The sequence below is a fragment of the Anarrhichthys ocellatus genome, unplaced genomic scaffold (genome assembly GCF_004355925.1).
Source record: "Anarrhichthys ocellatus isolate YVR2014 unplaced genomic scaffold, GSC_Weel_1.0 scaffold24, whole genome shotgun sequence".
In the NCBI taxonomy this organism is placed as follows: Eukaryota; Metazoa; Chordata; class Actinopteri; order Perciformes; family Anarhichadidae; genus Anarrhichthys; species Anarrhichthys ocellatus.
In genome coordinates, this window is record NW_022280054.1 from 5,702,600 (window position 1) to 5,722,675 (window position 20,076).

The 20,076-nt window shown below is 41.6% G+C and overlaps 1 protein-coding gene across 2 annotated transcripts; it reads right to left on the reverse strand.

The window, feature by feature from the left end:
• Positions 1-414: 414 nt before the first annotated feature.
• porb (P450 (cytochrome) oxidoreductase b) lies at positions 415-18,857 on the reverse strand. 2 transcript variants are annotated; one of them, XM_031860606.1, is made up of 16 exons: positions 18,760-18,857; positions 16,368-16,555; positions 10,080-10,128; positions 9,012-9,140; positions 8,336-8,488; positions 6,931-7,055; positions 6,606-6,695; positions 5,425-5,523; positions 5,048-5,164; positions 4,803-4,921; positions 4,045-4,226; positions 3,724-3,873; positions 3,262-3,529; positions 2,710-2,855; positions 1,952-2,037; positions 415-1,514 (listed from the first exon to the last, which is right to left on the reverse strand). In XM_031860606.1, exons 2-16 carry the CDS (start codon positions 16,544-16,546, stop codon positions 1,370-1,372), a joined length of 2,037 nt encoding a protein of 678 aa, XP_031716466.1. In that variant the 5' UTR covers positions 16,547-16,555; positions 18,760-18,857; the 3' UTR covers positions 415-1,369. The 2 variants fall into 2 exon arrangements, with proteins under 2 accessions (XP_031716466.1, XP_031716467.1); XM_031860607.1 differs by lacking the exons at positions 16,368-16,555; positions 18,760-18,857 and adding an exon at positions 12,580-13,188.
• Between the last annotated feature and the right edge of the window lie 1,219 nt (positions 18,858-20,076).

Below are 20,076 nucleotides of genomic sequence, written 5' to 3' on the forward strand. Positions count from 1 at the left end.
TTGATAAAATCAAACTAATACATTATAAAGAGGAATAACAACAACTGACTGTAAGCATGGAAGAAATAAAAACTGTTAAAAAGGCAGTGAAGCATCAGGGTTTAATTGCTAACTAAATACATAAGGCAAAGGTAAAAAGGCACAGGCTGCACTTCAACTGGTTGGCTCCTCAAACTCCCCATATTCACAAAAAAGGACTGACTGACAGATGTGGCGAGACACACCAAATCTTTTGATACATCTGGTCATCTTCTCCATGTAGTGGTGCATATGTGATTGGACAAGATAAAACAAAACAATACATATAACAAAATCGAGCAGAGGTGGTTGTCATATATCCAAGTGTTACTGCCACAATACAAACCCATTTCATACTCCTCTGCTGTCAGATGCATATCAAACAAACAACCGCCATTTGGGAGAACAGATCTGGTTTAAAGCACAATATTTAAACATTTTACAAATATTACAAGGTACATAGATTCATTTGCATCATGATTAAATTCCTGCTATAATGGGAAATAAAAAGCAAATAATCTCACGTTTTTTAATCTGTAAATGATCTTCCCCTTTGCATCACTGTTTGTGCCTCTTAAAGTTACTCTGACTGATAAAATGAACAGCAACGTATGCATAACAGGCAAAATCTCTTGTCAAAAGATAAATGCATACTAGTGATTACAATTTATACATCTTATCTAGAAGATTTAATGTATTTTAAGGACATTCTAAAGTATTAAAAGATCATCTGAGAGAAACTGAAGACAGCACCCTTCACACTGCACCAGGAAACATACAATGCTTCATATATTCACTTAGACACACGCATGATCCGATGTTATTTGCTGTGGTGTTACATCTATAATCCGTTAATCAATTAGATGAACGTTACAAATATCGCAAGATGGTAAACTGAATGAGCTTTCGACATAAATATAAATATTCATGTTCTCAGTGGAATTATATTGTGTAGACCAAGAGCTGGGGGCGCAGCGAGTACCCGTAGCACTCCGAGTGGTCATCAGCTGCTTACAAAGTTATAAAGCTGCTTTGATTGACTCATTAATATAGAAACTGAATTTAATAAAAAATTGGGTGTGAGACCACGGCTCAAGTGAGGACAGCAGCACACACACACACATTATGTCGTACCCTTTACGAAATACAGATTGAATTTGCAGAGTGTGTTCACCAACGAAAGCTGCTGAGGTAGTGTTTGCCTCATGATCTTCTGCTACATGTAGCTCTCATGAACCAGGGTGGCGAACACATGTGTAATGTTTATATATTCAGTCCTGATAAAACAAGACGCACAATAAAACATTTTTTAAAGCACCACTTTGAGTAGTGAGGCTGAGTCTAAAGTTCTTTAACTCCAGACATCTTGCGAGTAGCGTCCCTTGGTCATCAGTTTCTTGATGTAATCTGTGGCCTGTGTGCGCGTCATGCCTCCCAGTTCTTCTCCTATCTCGTAGAGGGCCGCCTGCACATCATGAGCCATTTTCTTTGCATCCCTAAATCAAGAAAGGGATCGCTTTAGATGTCGAGACGTCTTTGTTTAAGTGTCATTTTCCATATTATATATTTCTTTGTCCATCTACTGGAGGATTTTTTCCCTTTAAATTAAAATGTGATCATTAGCCACTAGCCAGCAAAGATGTTCATCTCAAACATAGTGGAAGTTATTTGCTATTGATTCAAGAATGATGGCAGTATAAACTAATTCTCACTCTTCCACTAGGAGGTGCCAAAGAGACTGTTTCCATATTTCAGCATTTGTTTAACCTCCTGTATACATTCCTTTATATCACATGGTCACAAATTATCAGTGTACCAAATACTACTCAATTCAGTATTCTTTTAAAACATAAACACATTAATGTGAAAGTTCAGTCTTTTTGAATGCATGTTATTTAATGTAAATCTTTTGCTGGTCAAATGCGTTACTTACCCGCAGACGTAGATATGAGCGTTGTCTGAGTGAATCAGCTTCCAGAGGTGCTCCTTATTTCTCTTCACTAGATGCTGCACGTACACCTTTATTTTGAAAAATGGAAAGAGGAAACATTGTTCACATGTGCATCACATGGTCGAAAAGTTCCACACACACGGACAATAAATAAGTAACAAAGGGTTTATCAACGCACGCGCATAAATTCTGTCGCGATATTAGATTTTCACCACACGATTATCATGCAACAATATTGTCACGATATCACCATGTCCACAGAAAAACATAAATAATGCTTTGAGTCAAATTAAACTTCAAGTGTAGTGAGGTGGAGGGAGTCTATAAACATAACTGTATATTTAAGAGGCGCTGGATTATTTACCCAATATTATATTATGTGTGTTAACATGATAGTAGTATTTTATTTTTATATATCACAGTTATGGGCAATACCAGTATATTGTGACATGCCTATACAGACTACAGTACATTTGTAATTCAAGTCATTATTTCACAAGTGTCTGAATTTGTTATTCACCAAAACAGTATTCAGTTACTTAAAAAACATGAAGATCATTTTTGGAGGCGTGTTTTTTACGTGTTTCAGGCAAGAAGAACTTTGATACGTAGCTCAACATGTCCCAGGACTCCACCCAAAGTTAAACTATTCACAACTTTTAGTTTGGCTGCACTTAGCCACCACTCTGCTGTGTTTATCAGTGTAACGACACTAACAACGGTGAGGTAGACGGCCGTACCTTTTGCTCCTGGTCTCTGGAGAAGGCCACATTGAGCTGTGTTAGAACTCCATTCTTCTCTGCGTCCTCCAGCTCCTCCTGGTAGAGATAATCCTCGTTCTTATGTCTGCAGCCGAAATACATCACCGTCTCGCCAACCTCCTTTCCTACAAACAAAACAAAAGTTATTATATGCATGATATTTATTCAATTCAGGCTCTTCCACTGAGGTTTTTAAAAAATATACATTTTCAAGTAATTCTCAGACTGGACTGCGCACACATTTATGATGATTTATAAGCATTTTTACTATCTCACAATTGCTACTGAACTAACAGGTCTGTGTTCAGAGTAACCCAGAATGCTAACAACCGAATTAAGGTTATTAAAGTACTGAATACTTGTATTTATTAACCGTACCCTTAAATGCATATTCAAATATTTTTGTGGGCAGTGGCGTGTACACAAGGACAGAAATGACACAAACATATGTGGAGGTCTTTGCCCTCATCGTTCTATACTTGTGGGGACATACTGTTGTGAAAAAGGTCAGACAAACAACAACGTAAAAACCTTGTTGTTTGAGCCAGGCTCTCTCTTGGATGAAGCCCATGAAGGGAGCGATTCCTGTCCCAGGGCCGATCATGATCACTGGGTTGGTGGCCTTGAAGGGCAGGCGGAACTGAGACTTGCGGATGAACATGGGAATGGTGGACTTGTGGCTGTTGTTAGTGACCAGTTTGTTCTTCAGCCAGTTGGTGGCAACTCCCTTGTTGACGCGGCCAGTCGGGGTCTCGTACTCCACCACCACGGCGCAGATGTGGATGCTGTTGGGGTGAACCTACAGAACGCAGTAGAGTTACCAACAGCTCTCTGCTTTAATTCTCAGATCTGAGCAGAACTTTTTTTTACTTCTTTGCTGCCAACACTCTTATCGACAACAACAACAAAAAAACATTTGTAAAAGAACAAGTTTGTGACAAAAGTTAAAAGGATAGAACTCGGCCTGTCATGGGTGATTTACCAGAGAATTACCTTTGAGGAGGAGGCAATAGAATAATAGCGAGCCTGGAGACGAGGCAGCAGCTCACACATGTGGTCAACGGGAGGCTTTAAAGAAGGCATATCCTCCAGGATAGCTAGGATGTTTCTACTGGCGGCCAACACCCAATTCTGGTAGAGAGCCTGCAGAGACACGGCAACAGAAAGACAATAACATGAAGCATAAGAGGTGGAAAAGGGGCATCAATAACATACAGAGATGAGATGAGATGTGACTGCAGATGTGTTTCTATGACATCAACTAGATAATAACATTATTCCAACACCAATTCATCGTTTCCACCTGGCACCGACCTTGCCCTCAGGTGAGGAAGAGGCCATCTTGCGCATGTTCTCCTGGTCTTTGGGGTCGGAGGCGTACTGTGCCAGCTCGTAGAGGACGTTGGTGCGAGGGGAGTTTGTGATGTCCAGGTAGTGAGTGAGGGCTGTGCGGTAGGAGGTGGGGCACGGGAAAGGGTGCTTCTTGTTGGACTCCTCTGCAAAATAAATAAACAGATTGTTTTTTTATAACATAAATGTTTAATAAAAGCTTAAAAATGTCATCTATAAATAAACAGTATAGATCATTACATTACATTGCAGTCATTTAGCAGACGCTTTTATCCAAAGCGACTTACAATTCAGATCCTATCACATTTCGACACACAATTTTGGGGTTAAGTGTCTTGCTCAAGGACACATCGACATACGACTAGTGGAGCCGGAGCCGGGGATCGAACCGCCGATCTGATTGAAGGACGGCCCTGCTACCCACTTAGCCACAGTTGCCCACGATCAACTTACTGTTCTAATTAATCTGGGAAGTAATTAGACTTCCCTTGACAAAACTTGAAGGGTCAAGGTTTGTCACGTTGACCCTTCACGACGACAGAAAATGAATGTAATTTATACCAAAAGTCAACAACTTATATGACAGCAATAACACTCTACTGCAGTAATATAACTCCACATAATGCATCTGCTGCAAGTCTAGATATCGAGGGAGGTTTTCGTGAGAGGGTTTCAGGGACAAGTCAGTAAAGTCATCGTGCTTCAGGCTTTCAATGCCATACCATCAAGGTTGTTAAGAGAGATAACTGCATCAAGGTCCACTCCAAGGACTTGTCCCAGCTTGTTCACCAATGCAGAGTCATTTGTGGGGAAAACGGCAACATGGTCTCCCGCCTCATATCTGAAATCACAGAGGGTGACAAATTCAGACTTTGACCTGTATTCATAAATTAATCATGAGCTTTTTTTTTTTTTCTTTCATTTAGTCAAAAGAGAGTTAGCTACAGACACATCCAACCGTTCTCACCTGATCTTGGAGCCCGTTATGTCTAGTTCCAGGTGCATAAGATGTCTATTGCCGGCTTTGTGGAGTCTGCGGTTGACCGTTACTGGGGCCAGGAACGGGTTTTTAGAATCATAGGGCCTGTAAATAAAAGAGAAACGCTTGTATGTAAAAAGGCACTTTCAAAAGGGCTGAACATAGAGATCACAAGAGAGATGCAACATCTAAAAATGAAAAGATCTCCAGTGTCCACTAGGGGGCAGAAAGCTACATTTCTTAGAAAGTGAACTCTGGTAAACTTGGTTAAACATGTGGGTGAAATGTGAGCAGTGACTGAGCACAAAGGACTTTCATGATGAATGAGTTCTGGTCGTGAGCAGCATCTTTGCTGAAGTACTTACGGCTTTTGGACCTCAAAACTCTTCAGGCGACCGATCTCTCCCGAGTACACTTTGTTCATGTTGAGGTCGGTGTGCTCCTTCAGCTCGTACTGCCGAATGCTGTGAGGGAAAATAACGTTTCAGTGTCTTCAGACGCTGCACACATACACATATACTGAAATCAGTTTGATTCCTCGTGAAATGAAATTGAAAAAGAAAGGATATAAAGATGACAAACTTGTTCTTGTTTTTTTTAGGATGAAGCATGCTCACTTAAAAACACTTAAAAAAATATTCTTGGCATTTGTTCAATTCACATACAGATGGGTGGGGTTAATCATGAATCGGATATGTCCTGTTATATAATCAGTCTTAGTCAAGATATGGATGTTTAAAAAAAGAATGAACAAAAAGACTTTGGGTGGAGTAAAATGTTAAAACCAGGCCCATATGAAGCTGATCTGCTGAGTCGCATTTGGTAATCACGGTGCAGATCACCTCGTAACTTCAGTCTGTGATTCAGGGTTCAACAAAAAACTAAACTAAACCAAAAATGTCAAGACTCTCAAGGCCTTTATCATCACATCGAATTGTTACAAACTCCTAAATACGCAAAACAATCAATGTACATCGTCACTTTGTTTATTTGACCAGCTGATCATAATCACAACTCTGATTTGATGTTTTGATCGTGGTACGAAATAATATGATGACTGGATCGTTTCATTTCAAACGTTAGAAGATTTTTGGTTTACATGAGTGATTGTGTAGATAAAATACCAGATTATGTTGACAATCAAGTATTATTCAAGGAGTATATTTATATTCAAGCATATTTATAACCTTGAAAACTAAATTATGTATTTTCCAAACATCCAAGACTTTGTACAAAACCTTGATTACGTGATTATTTTCTTCTCTAAACCTCAGCTGAAGGAACATGGTACCTGAAGATACTGCTACCATATCTTATAAAATAGACCCTATGTGCAAACTAACTTTTATCTAAAGAAGGCAATGTATCATGTAACATTTACTTCAGAGCACATAAGTTAGTGCCCCGTCATCATCTGTTTAATGTTCCCAGCTTTAAGACGGTACAGAAAGAGCTGATAAAGAAAAAGGTTTATGGTACAGAAGCGGACAAAATATGATAAGTGAAAAGAAGAAAAACTTGAAAAGGTGAAAATGTCTGAATGAACCTTGAATCATCTCCTAAGGCTTCAACTCCAAAGTGTTCACAGACGGCCGGCCAGAACTGCTCTCTCCATGAAACGAAGTCCTCTTCCAGACTGAAAGACAAAACCAGGCCAGTCAGCAGAGAAAGACATCGAAATACAACTTTATTCAACGAATTAGACTTCCTCTTTAGATATTAACATGTACATTTCACATATACAAGACTCGAGAATGATGGACTCTCTTTTGAAAAAAGGCTACCAAGTACTTACTGGTCCACAGCCCGTTATGTACCGAACACCTTTACACTCAGAAATGTTTAGTCATCATTTCCTTTTTGGCACTTACTTGCCATCATCGTCTCCTAACCCGAGGTCAAAGATGCGCTTAGCCCCGAGTTCCTCCAGCCTCTTGTCAACGTATTTTCCCATTGCGTTGTAGTGTTCATACGTCTTGTTGCCCAAAGCAAATACCTGGAGACAGAACAGGGCACAGAGACAAACCATCAGTGTGCACTTGGCTTAATCTTAAAGCAAACAAAGAGTTCATCTGAAAATGGAAAAGCACGTGAATGTTTATCAAGTTGCTGTCAGGCAATTAACTCTACTTAAATACAGAATGAAAACAACGTGCCAAACTCAATATTGTCCGACAAGAGACCCCGAAAGATCTCTGCGACTGTAATGAATGTCGTGGCTCTTACGCAGACCGGAGACAATAGATGAAATACAGCAGGAAGGACGCGACGGTGAATTTCCCACAGTCAAGTTCTTCACTAGAATGAGGCCAGAGGCTCTGCACCCCAACGATGACACAATGACACACACACACACACACACACACACACACACACACACGCACAGACGGCAAGAATAGCTGCTGCAAAGCTGTAGCTAATGGGGATCTAAATAAACTTAAACAGACGACACACAAAGCCCTTTCTTTCACACAAAGGCCGAGCCAGCTCACGCTAGTGGAGCCTGTACGTCAGCGAGGCAAACTGACATAGCGTGACTCACTAAATAAATGGGTTGTGGTCCAAACTGACACGTAACAGTACCTCTAAGAAAACATCAAAGGGGAAATCATTTGCATTATTACAGTGCAGGGGTTTGGTCGGGAGCTAAACAGAAGCTATTCAGTAAATGTGCACATTGAAAAACATGGTCACTCATTTTAAGTCTATTACATCAACTGAACTCATGATTTTAAAATGAGTAAACACATTAAGTCAATCAATAGACCATTCATCAGCAACTGTTACAGCAAATTATTAATAGCTCAGTGATTTGTAATGCCACATGTTGAATGGTTTCTTAGTTGTGAGCAATAAATGACTTCTGGTCCTGAATTACTGTAAATTAAATATTTAGTTTTATTGGGTCGGATCTGGGCTCGATGACGTCACACTGGGCTCTAGGATATTGTGACGGGGATTTTTCACCATGTTCTGATGTCGTATGGACCAAACGATAAATTCAGGAGAAACTAAAAGGATGGGTTAATTGACGGTTTAAATAAGCGTGAGCTGCAGAACAGAGTGTAACACAACTCTTGTACGGTCACTGGCATCATGCTACTGGTCCCCTCTGTGGTGCGTGTTGTGCTTATTAAACGGTTAACCTAATGCCATCACGTTTATGCACCACTAACAACAACATAATTCCTATACGATCACATTTTATGACAACTCTCAGAGTTCTTGTGAGCTCGTAAAGTATTAAAAAGACATAATCTGAGCATAAAGACTCACTGTGTAGGTTAGTCCGGAGAGATCTTCGTCATCGTTTTCCTGCAGCCAGTCATAGAAGTCCTGGGCGTTATCGGTTGGGTCTCCTTCACCATAGGTGGCCATGCAAAATATGGCGAGGGCGTTTTTAATTTCAGACAGACGGGACAGCTCCCCCTGGAACACGATGAGACATAACAATCAGAGACAGTGAGCTCTGAAGAACTAATCATTTTAAGGACGTTTGTTTGCAAGAGCTGCTCTGTGAGCAAACAAGTCATTACAGATGACTAACAAATCAAAGTATATCTTTCACGCCTATCCTGGTTCTCAAAGCAGCGTTGCCGCACATTCTTGGATGATGCATGAGGTCATCATTTTTTTCACTTTGAATAATTGTGACTGAAATAACTTGCTCATCATGATCCGAGCACATGCTCTTTGGACTCATTTGCCTGGACATGTTTCAGTACCGCAGAGTGAATGTGTAATCAGAAGATCACTCTACTCTGGCATTGTTATAAACTCTTATTTGGCTCGGTTACAATCTGCCATGGTTTGCGTATTATGTCGTCGTCATCACGGTTACAGATTATATAACCACTGAGGTTTAATGATTGCTTTGCCAAAGTAACACAGAAAGACCTCTGTTCATTTTATAAATCAGAAGTCTGAGTGTTGTTCCACTGATGCAAATTACCATTTCATACTCCTCTGGATCGGCAGCCATTCCTTTCATGCCGTAGCGCTGAGCGTCTTTGGACAGTCTGTTAGCGAACTCCTCCCCTGTGCCCGTCTGGGAGCCGTAGAACACGATGATGTTCTTGCCCTGGTCACACACGGACATTTACTTGCATTTGCTCGGGTCGTGTAAAAGCGTTCTCCCACAACTACGATAACAAGCCGACCCTTCTCTCTCTCTCGTCCGTCACGTTATGAAACACAAACCATGTGCGACCACAACAGATGCAGAATTTCTTTTGGAATTTACCTAAATGTGTGTTTAAAATGTACTTTCTCCCACATTGCCATCTAGAGTGACAGGGAGATGATTTTAGCACAACCCAAACTGCATAAAAAGACTAAATAACTTCACATGACTTGAACTTAACACACACAAACAGAAAAAAGACATTTCTCTGACATACAACTTATCCATCCGTGCATGCATTTGTAAGAATCCTGAAATACTTTTCCTTGCCTACAGTGTTGCCATGATAATTCATAACAAAGAACAGAGACTAAATTAAAGGGCACTGCGGACCATTACCATGGTATCTGAACTATTTGCTGCAAAAACCACATGATTCAAAACCAAAGTATTTTCTCAAGGCTGGCTTGTAAACTGTGAAGCATCAAAGTCAAAACTGTGTTTCTAAATCTAGAACTGCACACAGTATTATCACAGAAGCAGAGGAGACCGTTGCAGTCATCGTATAAGTGATCAAATAAATGAAGTTAGCATTATATTCTTCCTCCACTGAGCAGGAAGAGGTTAAACTTACTAAAACCCGACCATCAACAGGTCTTTACGGGGGGAAACTACTGAGGTTGATCAACACCTGGTGAAGGGCCTCAATACCATTTAAAGTTAAACAATTTCAAGTCCAAATGGCTCACAGTCTTCTTTTAAAACCCTGAGTGATGTTTTCAAACAGCAGCAACCAAACTGCTTCTGGAGAACAACTCTATGATGGAAACATGAGACATCAGACATTGACCACAACTGAAGCAGAAGTGACGGGACGGACGAGGCAACATCACTCACTGTTTTCTTCATTTTCTCGATGAAACTGGTCTCTCTTGTTGTGGGTGCTCTGGGGGAAGAAAAACAGGTTTGACAACACGTTTGTTATAAAAGTAATGATTAGGCTAAAAAAAACACAAAGAGACAACTTCTACCTACTAGCAATAACCATGCTCACAATCAGTTGTGGGACATTAAAGGGGAGGGGCCATCTCGAACGTTGCGTTTCCAAACCGCAACCCACAAATCCTACTCGTTAATGTAAACATGGTTTAATTAAGCTCAACTTCTTTCACCAAAGTTATACATTCCGTGTCCGCAAAGGGTCCATGTGATGTAAATGTGATCTGCGTAGGGTGTCCGCGGATCTACTGAGCGTGTGTGGAACGCGTCCTCCAAGCGGACAGTAACATGTATGAAAAAAAGTTACTTAAGTTTTTGTTTTAAGCAAGTGAAGGGTTTTGTCTGATGTAATAAGTGCACATTGCACCAACTCTTGGGCAATGTGCACTTATTGTCTCGTTATTGTTAGTGTTATTAACGACAGGGAGTAGCAGAGCAGCGACTCAGCAACCGTACAAGCATGAGTCACACTGACTGTGCGTACAGTAAGCATACCAGAAACATTAGCACATCAAAGTGTGAATCGGTTGATACGTTGTCATCACTACTGGCTACACCTCACGGAAATTCAGACTCTTGATACAGGTTCATCCAGGGAGTAATTAACGGACGGAAACAGATCAAAACAACATGTGCACGCACGCACGCACACACACACACACACACACACACACACACACACACACACACACACACAGCATGAATAAAAGAAAAGGGACGCAGGAAGCAAAATCTATTATTGAGCCGAATAAAAGGCAACGCCGCTTCATTCAGCATCAAAGGTCCAGCTGCAATTCTGTCTGCACCGAAAAAAAGGAATAATACGGCTACACATAACTACAAGCAGAGGTAGAATATGTTTCCAGATGTTCCACATCTGAGAGCAACAAAGCTGTAGGAGAGCCTTAAAAGCTGCGAGTAACGGAGACAATGAATGTATTTGCGATATGTGACCTCTGCACACCTCTTTTCTGTGGGTTCTTTAGGTTGTAAATGGACTTAATGTGTTTTAGTAGCAGGCATGATGCCCAACGCACAATAAATATGGGCCCCAGTGGTTAATACAGGCTGCACTCTGAAGCGAGGCGTAAATTCCAGATTACAATTTAAAACAGGCCTTTGCCCCCAAGCTGAAGCATTCCTGAGAGCTTTAGCGGGCTCTTTCTGAGAGGTCATCAGCTGAGAGCTCATCAGCTGAGAGCTTCATCCTAATCCGCCCCACAGACACTCCAGAGGGAGGATCATCTGAGCATCATCAGGAAAATAGTAACGAGAGCTCACAAACTTCAGTATCTTAACAATGTGTCAACAAATGCAAAGCATCTTGAGTTTGTGGAAAATTAAACAAGACGTGCATACAGCAAAAGATAGGCCTTTTGGATTAACTGAGAGTTAACTCTCAATAAAAACTCATATTTAATGATATTCTGGGACATGGACGATCATCATCATCATACTATAAAAAGTTGGGTTACTCTGTTTAGTGTCATCTCTTAATCTCACTAGCATACAAAGTGTTAATGGGAAGAATATACAGGAAAAAAGCACACACCATTCTGACAAACACAAAAACAAATCATAGTTGACATGGAACTAGTTGCATCCTCATCAATAATATCATAACATTATTTGAAGTAAACAAAGCTGGCTTTGCACATTGTACGTTTTTAATGTCAGGATTTCTAAAAACAGAAATAAAGTATTCTGCTGAGACTGTCACTTCGGCTCTGATAACACGCACATGGCCTCATAATCTTGAACACCTTTTCCTTCAATGGCTGGAGTGTAAAATGCATTATTGGTTTTCATTATTATTGTTTGAACAATCTACAGCTTAGTCCAAAGAGTTCAGAGCTCATCATCTGTATGTGCGTCAGAATAAACTTTCCATTCATTCCTCCATCCAGGAAGTAAAACCTTTTCAAACAAGCACGCCAAGTAAATTCAGTCTTAATCTGCAAACACTCAAACGTGGAGGTAATCTCACTACAACCAATGACATGTTCTTCATTTTGCAATCTGACCCCAGCAGAATTAAACAAGCCTGAAAATGTGCAACACAACAGTAACCGACTGCACAGTGTTTGAGGAGCTTGTGGAAAAGAGGGGGGGGGGGAAACGAAGACCCAGTAATCCGATTATGTTTGGAGTAAAACAGATTTGATGACCATCTTTTACATAACTCACTGGGAACATTGTCTTCTTCTTCTTGCCAGTCTGTGCTAGAAACAAGTAAATTACACTGTGGAGAGCTACATCTGGAAACAAGCCACGAGTTGCACACTTAACAAATCCCTTACAAGGTGTCAATCAAAAACGTACACGCCCTCCTGTGATCTGTGCCATCACGCTAAACAATAGCTGGTGGCAGGAGCAGCGAATCAAACGCTTCACTCACCTCTCAGCAGCATCTCTCCTGTCCTCTGGCAGGGAGAAGACACAGCCCATGGCATGCAGCCCTGTAGCTCACCACCGGCAAGGCCACGCCGGGAACCGCCAAGCTCAAAATCAAAAAGCAGGACGTTAACACTCCAAAACCACAGGAGGGGAAAAATAACAAAACAGTCCAGAAAGCACGGCCCGGACAGAGCTGCTTAGCCTTCACCCTCAGAGGCTCCAACACAATCTGAACTCTGCCTCTTCCTGTGCTGCTCTCTGAAACCAGCAGCGTCTGTTCTGTGTGTGCACACGCACACGCACACGCACACACACACACACACCCCGTCAGTGTCTGGCAACCGCTGAGGACACAATGGTGGGAAACTGACTTTCCCATAAAACATAGCCGAGCTGCAGACCTACGCACACTTTTGACTCACACAAAAACACACACACACACACACACACACGCGCACACAATGAAACACTCTCGGGGCTGAAAATGCCTTCCCTCCTCATCCCCGCCCCCTTTCCTCCAGTCTGAAAGGTGTTGGGAACGAAAAAGTCTACAAGATCCATTCCGAGTATTTGGCCGGTTATCAGAGCAACTCTCTCGGTGGACCATTGAAGGAGGGGGGGGGGGGGGGGGGGGGAAATGGGAGATTTTCTGAAGTATCCCCCGCCCTCATCTCACTGGAGGAGAGAGGGGAATGTCATTGCTATGGCAACCTCATTTATCATAAAAGGATTCTATTTGTAACATGGCCTTTCACCAATGGCAGAGCAGATCAGCCCCCCCCCACACACACACACACACACACACACACACACACACACACACACACTCTCTCTAAAAAGAAAAAACAGGAGAGTGGGGAAAGAAGAATGAAAAAAAAAAAAAAGCAACTCAGGGCAAAGAAAGGGTTGCTTGTCTTTTGCCTCAACTTTCCACCTTTGAGGAGGACTCACAAACGCAGCTTGGCTCGCCCTCCTCGTTCGCTCTCCAGGGAACTTTCAAAATGGGTTCGGGGGCCAAAAACAAAAGCACAGGAAAGACTACGCCCCCTTCATAACAGTTAGGTAATCACTGCTCCCTTTAAGGGGAGGGGAGACCAGCTCCGTGTTCTCTTCCTGTATTCCCGCCTTCAACAGATGCACACTCTTCCTACAGGGAAACGTGCTCCACAGGGGTCTCCCCCCCACACACACTCGTTTGAGCAAACCTCCCGTTTTCACACAAATGGTCAGGATCCCCCCCCCCCCCCAGCCTCCACCACTGTCTCCATTCACAGAACCACGCAAGACCTCAGCCACACAGCGAGTGAGGCTGCCGCTGGCCCGAGGCTTTACTCTGGTGACCAAAGGAACTGTGTTGTGTGGTGGGGCGGGACTTAAAAAGTGGCCAGTGGAAGGAGGGTCCGCTGAAATGAAGCCACGCCTCCAATCCCTCCACGGAGTGATGAGTAAGCACGTCGCTATTTTTACATAATCGCCTGGTTATTTGAGTTGCCAGAGATCTTTCTTACATTATCGTTAGATTCAGAGAGTGAAATACCATGTAGGTACGTAGTGCTCCGGTGTTACGCCGCCTTACACAGACTCAATACGCAAGACTTCATGGTTTCAAGGCAAGGCAACTTGGCTGTAGACACTTTGCACACATATCACCGAGGCTAATGTTGTTAATAAGGCCACTCGCAGAACTACACAACAACTATACCCTGCAGCAAAATCCACACAGCACACTCGCCTCTCTCTGGACTCAGCTTTAATCCAGGTTCTCATGAAAGGGGTCCTTTTACGTCCACAAACGTTTATTGGTGAAGCAATGGGACGAAAAAATAAATACATTTAGTGACATAATAATGGAAGACAGACGACAAGACACCGACAATAACTTAAAGCAGTTACGATGACGTAGGTAATGAAGTGATAAGAGTCCGGGGGTATAGATTCAATTAGATTGCGTTACGTAGGATGCGTGTGCGTGTGTGTGTTTGTATGTAAAAGAGGCAACGGTATACATTTGAGTAGTCTATGAGATGTGTGGTAGAAAGACAAAATCTGGCTCTTTGTGCAACCTGTTGCGGGGCTCTGATGGCGTAAAATCATTTTTTGGGAAAATTGAAAAGTGTGAAATAATTTTTCTTAAGATTTTAGAGAACTGAGCTGATATCTCTCAGTGGATGTCTTCACACCACCTGGAGCTAAAACCTTGACAAACATCTGAGCTGCTCTCCCGTCCGTGACCTCTCCATCGCCATAGAAAACTCTGTGCTGTCCCAGATTCGGACTCCGTTCCTGCAGATTAATTCTCCATAACATCAGGAGGACGCGTCCGATCCTCACCCAGTAGGCGGTGCAGGTTCTGGTCCAGGCTCTTGTCATCTTGCTCCTACACTACTGTAACTTACTACTGGATAACGTGTCCGCATGTGCAATCTGACCTCTGCAGCTCATCCAGAATGCAGCAGCCCGGCAGGTCTCCAACCCTCCCAACTTCTCAGACATTACTCCGCTCCTCGGCACGGTCTCCCGGTGGCTGCTTGAAGCTGATTCAAGACGCTGGTCCACTACGCTCTGCTACGGCCACTCGGCTTGCTACTCCCTCACTACGGAGGGGCCCTCGGCTCTACAAAGTCACTACCGTTTGCTGTCCTGGCGCCACAACAGTGGAACAAACTCCCCATTGACATCAGGACAGCAGAAATGCAAGAAATCATCCGTCACAGGCCTCCCAGCCCCAGTCTGTTGATTAAACTTTGAAGATAAAATCAAGTGTCCTTCTACATAACCGAACTGTCCTGAACCCCTTTTTCTCTGGATAAGATCGGCAACACAACAGTTTCAGAACAAGCTATCTAAAATAACAATCAGTGCAGCAGAGCGAGAGGTAAAACATTGTTGCAGTAAACAATTTAAAGTCCTTTGCAAACATTGACTCATTTCGCTGAATAGCCACTGAAACGAAGACAACAGCACTGCTGTGAGACATAAAATGAACAATAAAACACAATTAAAATCGTAATGATTTGTATAATTAATCGTCACACTAATATGTCACTAATGTGTGCCAGCCCTGGTTATGAGTGAAGGGAACAGGCACCCGCATCAGAGAGAGAGGGAGATCAGGTACGTTAAGTAACAGAGATGTTGATAAAGAACAAGGAGAGCGAAACAAAGGTCGCTACTAGTGGAACATTTACAAGCTTTAAGCCGTGCACTCTCACACGCTTGCTTTAGGGTCCATATAGCGTCAACTAGATCCAGACTGACCTAAACTAGACTGCTGCAATGAAATAAGACACAAGCAGGTCACTGACGATACACCTATTTATCATTCTTCTTTAAGCCATGTCCAAAACATGTCGACTAAAAGAAGTCTCTCGCTACACCAACATTGTAAAGCTTTTACATAATCAACAGTATGTGTGAGGTCAAACACAATGTGGCTATAGATTTTATTTTACAGTAAATGATTGTGTGCGCACGCACACACACACACCTACTTTACTTCAGAGTTTGGCCCAACAAAAGTCATTTAGCAACATATTTTGTTATAATAATAATAGTATGTTTTGTTATGATTATATAATAGAAAATATTCCATGAATCAAAACCAGGATTGATCAAACTCCGAACCAACAGTACAGTGATCAGAATCTGTTAAATCTACACAATCCATAAGATAAATACAGCATAATCTAAAAGACACGCTCTTCCTCTTAGCTTAAGGGCTTCAACTTATTCGACTTTTTTTCAATTTATGTATTATGAAACCCATGGTTTACTGTGATGGATACTCACGGCGTGTCGAGCTTCTTGAATTCGGGGATGGGCTCGTGCTTCTTGCGGGACATGTACCAGTAAACAACAAAGGCGACGATCAGGGAGAAGAGGAAGAGGTCCAGGTTGCTGAAAAGAGGCTCCTCTTCATCAGCCATGGGCTCGGTGTGGGCGGCGGTCTCGGCGTCCATGTCTGTCATGTTGACCCTCTACAGAGGGATGGGACAAACAGCGTTAGAACCATTATGTTATAATGACTAAGACAGCTGCAATTAAACAATCTGCATTCTAAAATCAGTGTCACTTCAACAAACTGGGGGCTCTGGCATAAAACGGGTTAAAATGCTGCACAGAACCATATGATTGCTAACATATGCGAGCAGTATTCCACATGCCATACTCTACAATGATGGCTTTTGTGCATGCATTATTGGACAATCGGCTGTATACACACTGCAACATCATCACCCACCGCTTTCGATACAAAATGACTTTCTTGTCATGCATCCACAACAGCAGCTCTTTACACACGGAGCACAAAAAGCACACCGTGTTCAGAGCTCTCAAGTTTCAACTTGGTTCAAGGAGTGCAAACAATGGGATCGGGGTTTCTCCCGATTCCTGTAGGCCAGCGAGTCCGCAACTAGATGACAGTTTGATCGACACAGCCGTGAACTCAGAACACACTCGCTCAATACAGCACTGGCTTGCTAACTGCTTGACTTGTGACTTATTACTGACGCATTAAGCAAACCACTTCATCTATGACGCACTGAGGTGCCAAGTAGGTACAGAAGTTACTGCGATACCAGTTTGTGATACTATTGTCAGATTAGTCAGGTTTGTACTCCCTAGTTTTGTAATAGCCTCTCATTGTGCCCTTTATCATGTCTACAGTATAGCCTGACCAATACTGGATTTTAAAGGCAGATATCAATTTTTTTTTAAAGTCTGATAACAATACATTGGCTGATGTTCATATTTGTTTGCATACGCCCAAATAACTTAAAACATTTGAGTTATGATCACTTCAATTTGGTTATCAAAGACCAAGATATGTACTAAAAGGAACATTTTACAGTTTTAAAATAAACCTGCCAGGGCTCGCAGAGCTAAAACTATCTCCACAAAGAAAGGTCCGGCTACACACTTTATCATTCTGGTATAGGAGGGAATAAAACACTGCGTCTTGTTTGTTTTTCTTTAAACCAATTACAATCTAGATTTGGGAATTCTGCTGTTATTATTGGACAGTATAGAGGCCGTACAGAAGAAGGAGAGAGACATTAGACATACAATAAGAGTCCACAGCTGGAATCTAACAAGGAACAGAACCTTAACCACTTGTGGTGCATTTGAATTGCCTTGTATTCTACTGAAAGGGTGCATTTTGTCCACCACGATTCTATCAACGAGGATAGAATACATATTGTTGTAATAAAAATAAGTCTGCTCATCCGGGAGTTACGGTAATGGCCACAAACACACAAAAGAATATGCATGAATCATTTAAATAGTATCAGTCTGTTGTGGTAGAGTATGTTGACTACTTTACACAGTGATCTCCCCACAGAGTCAATTAGCATCTCCCGTCTCAAGTTAAACGTGTCATACATGTATAAAAATAGCAGCAACAACACAAGCAAAATAACTAATTATTTAAACTATTAAGAATTTAATTACCGATTATAATTTGGTCTTGTTGATTTCACACACAGTGGTGAAGGATAACAAGCAGTGTCCCGGTTAAAGACACACAAACCCTGAAACACAGTGTGAATACTGTATATTTCAGTAGCTGTTACTATTGGGAGGTTTGAATGACCAATGAAATCAGACATGGACGAGGTTCACAAGAGTTCATCCTAACAATTCCCCCTTTGCTCTTCTTCTGCTTTAAGCAAATTATTATGCAACACTCAAAAATCACGTAAGAGGCACCGGTTTCCCAAAGCGTGAAGGAAAGTTGCACGTGCAATGTAGACACCTGCTTTAATTCATTTAAATTGAGGAAAATCCGATTTTGCTAGTTTAGAAAAATAACGACGGCGGTGAAGTAAAACGAGGTAGTTTAACAAGATAGAGAGCGGTAGAGGGACATAGGGCACTGACTACTGCCTGGACTGAAAACATACACTCTGAACAACATGACAGCTCGATGAGGAGACTAACAAGTGTTGTGTAAAACAGGATATGTGCAAAGATTGGGAAACGACTTGCTCCAAGGAGAGTTTTCGTAACAAGGAGTCAGCGCTTCTCTTTAGATACTGTTCCACTGACAAACATGAAGTGCAGATTACGTTTCTAGTTGAGGTGTAAATCTATTCACGCTGCCGTGTAGTCCCCACAGACTGACACAGGCTAAAAGTCGCTGCAGAACCACTAAGATTGGTGAGTTTGGTGCAGTGCTTACCTTCGCCTCCCCTCTTTGTGTCAGGCTCGCACTGTGTTCAACACGGAAGGAAACTTTCCGCCATATAGGATCAAACCAACTCAACCCGAGCGGCGGGGGTGGACTGCTGCACTTTTAACGCCAAATAATTTAAATCTAGAGATGGTAAATTGTATTGCTACACAGCAGATGTTTGTCTTCAAAAAATACGGTTATGTCTAGATTGTCTGCTTAAGTAAAATGTGCTTATTTACCAATTTCACTGAACACGTGATTAAAACGTGGACCGGTCTGTACAGGCATTACCTAACATCGTTACGTGGTGCATCGAGACTAATGTTAATACGGAAGTTATACATTCACGGGCGCAGCAGGCCATGGGTCATGGTTGTGTAATTCAATCAGCAGACGTGTGTATCCTCGACAGACTGAAGGGCAGATCCCTCAAAGGTGTCCTGCGCTACTTAGAGGGTGTTTTGTGTACAGGTCATAGCCCAACATCCTGTGAGGGGTTTCTACATGGATATTAAGTAAAAGTAGCAATGCCTAAAATTACAACAACTACTGTTTTAAGCAAAACTTCAGAACTATTAACCCCCAAAAAGTACTTAAAGTATTAGAGGTATTTATTAGGGAGCATAATGACCCCTCTCAGCAGCAGAGTACTGTACTAAAGTACAATTTTAAAGCATTTTAACTTTACTTCAGTCTTTTCTTCTTAACTGTGTGTGCATAGAGATTAATTGTATTTTAAATACTAAACCAGTTCATAAAATATGAAGCAATATCAATTACATGAGTGACCCTATAAAGATATTAAATTAGTGCCACCTTGAAATTACAACATTAAAGTACTGCTTACATATAATAATACATCAGTAATAATGATGCAATAGTATACAGTAATACAACACTGACAGGGGCCATGATGCAAAATGAGTACTTTTACTTTTGATAGTTGAAGTACAGTTTGTTGCTAAGACCCCTGTACTAGGTCTATATAATGGGGTACATTTATAGCCATGGTATAGCTAATTTTACTTAAGTATATATATATATATACTTAAGTATACGCTTCTAAATACTTCTTCAACCACTGCCTATTAGCATTATAATATGTTTTATTGTCATTAATTTAGACTGCCTGACAAAAGTAAAAAAGTGTAAAGTAACACTAAATGGAAATACTCAAGTAATGTACAAGTACAACACAGGGAGGAAAGAAATGTCCAATGTTACATAATGAGATAGAATGAGATGTACTTTTCAATCCCTGCAGGGAAACTCAGAATTGACACGCCCAACCCAACCACATAAAAGGCTTGAGAAAAAAAGGAT

What these genes read in the sequence shown, in the direction of transcription:
- porb (XM_031860606.1), bottom strand. Translation starts at nt 16,546, where the DNA reads ATGACAGACATGGACGCCGAGACCGCCGCCCACACCGAGCCCATGGCT. An exon ending in AGTTTTGAGGTCCAAAAGCC is followed by an intron (nt 5,165 to 5,424) that starts GTAAGTACTTCA and finishes TTTTATTTACAG; the next exon opens with GCCCTATGATTCTAAAAACC. An exon ending in CTATTGCCTCCTCCTCAAAG is followed by an intron (nt 3,530 to 3,723) that starts GTAATTCTCTGG and finishes TGCGTTCTGTAG; the next exon opens with GTTCACCCCAACAGCATCCA.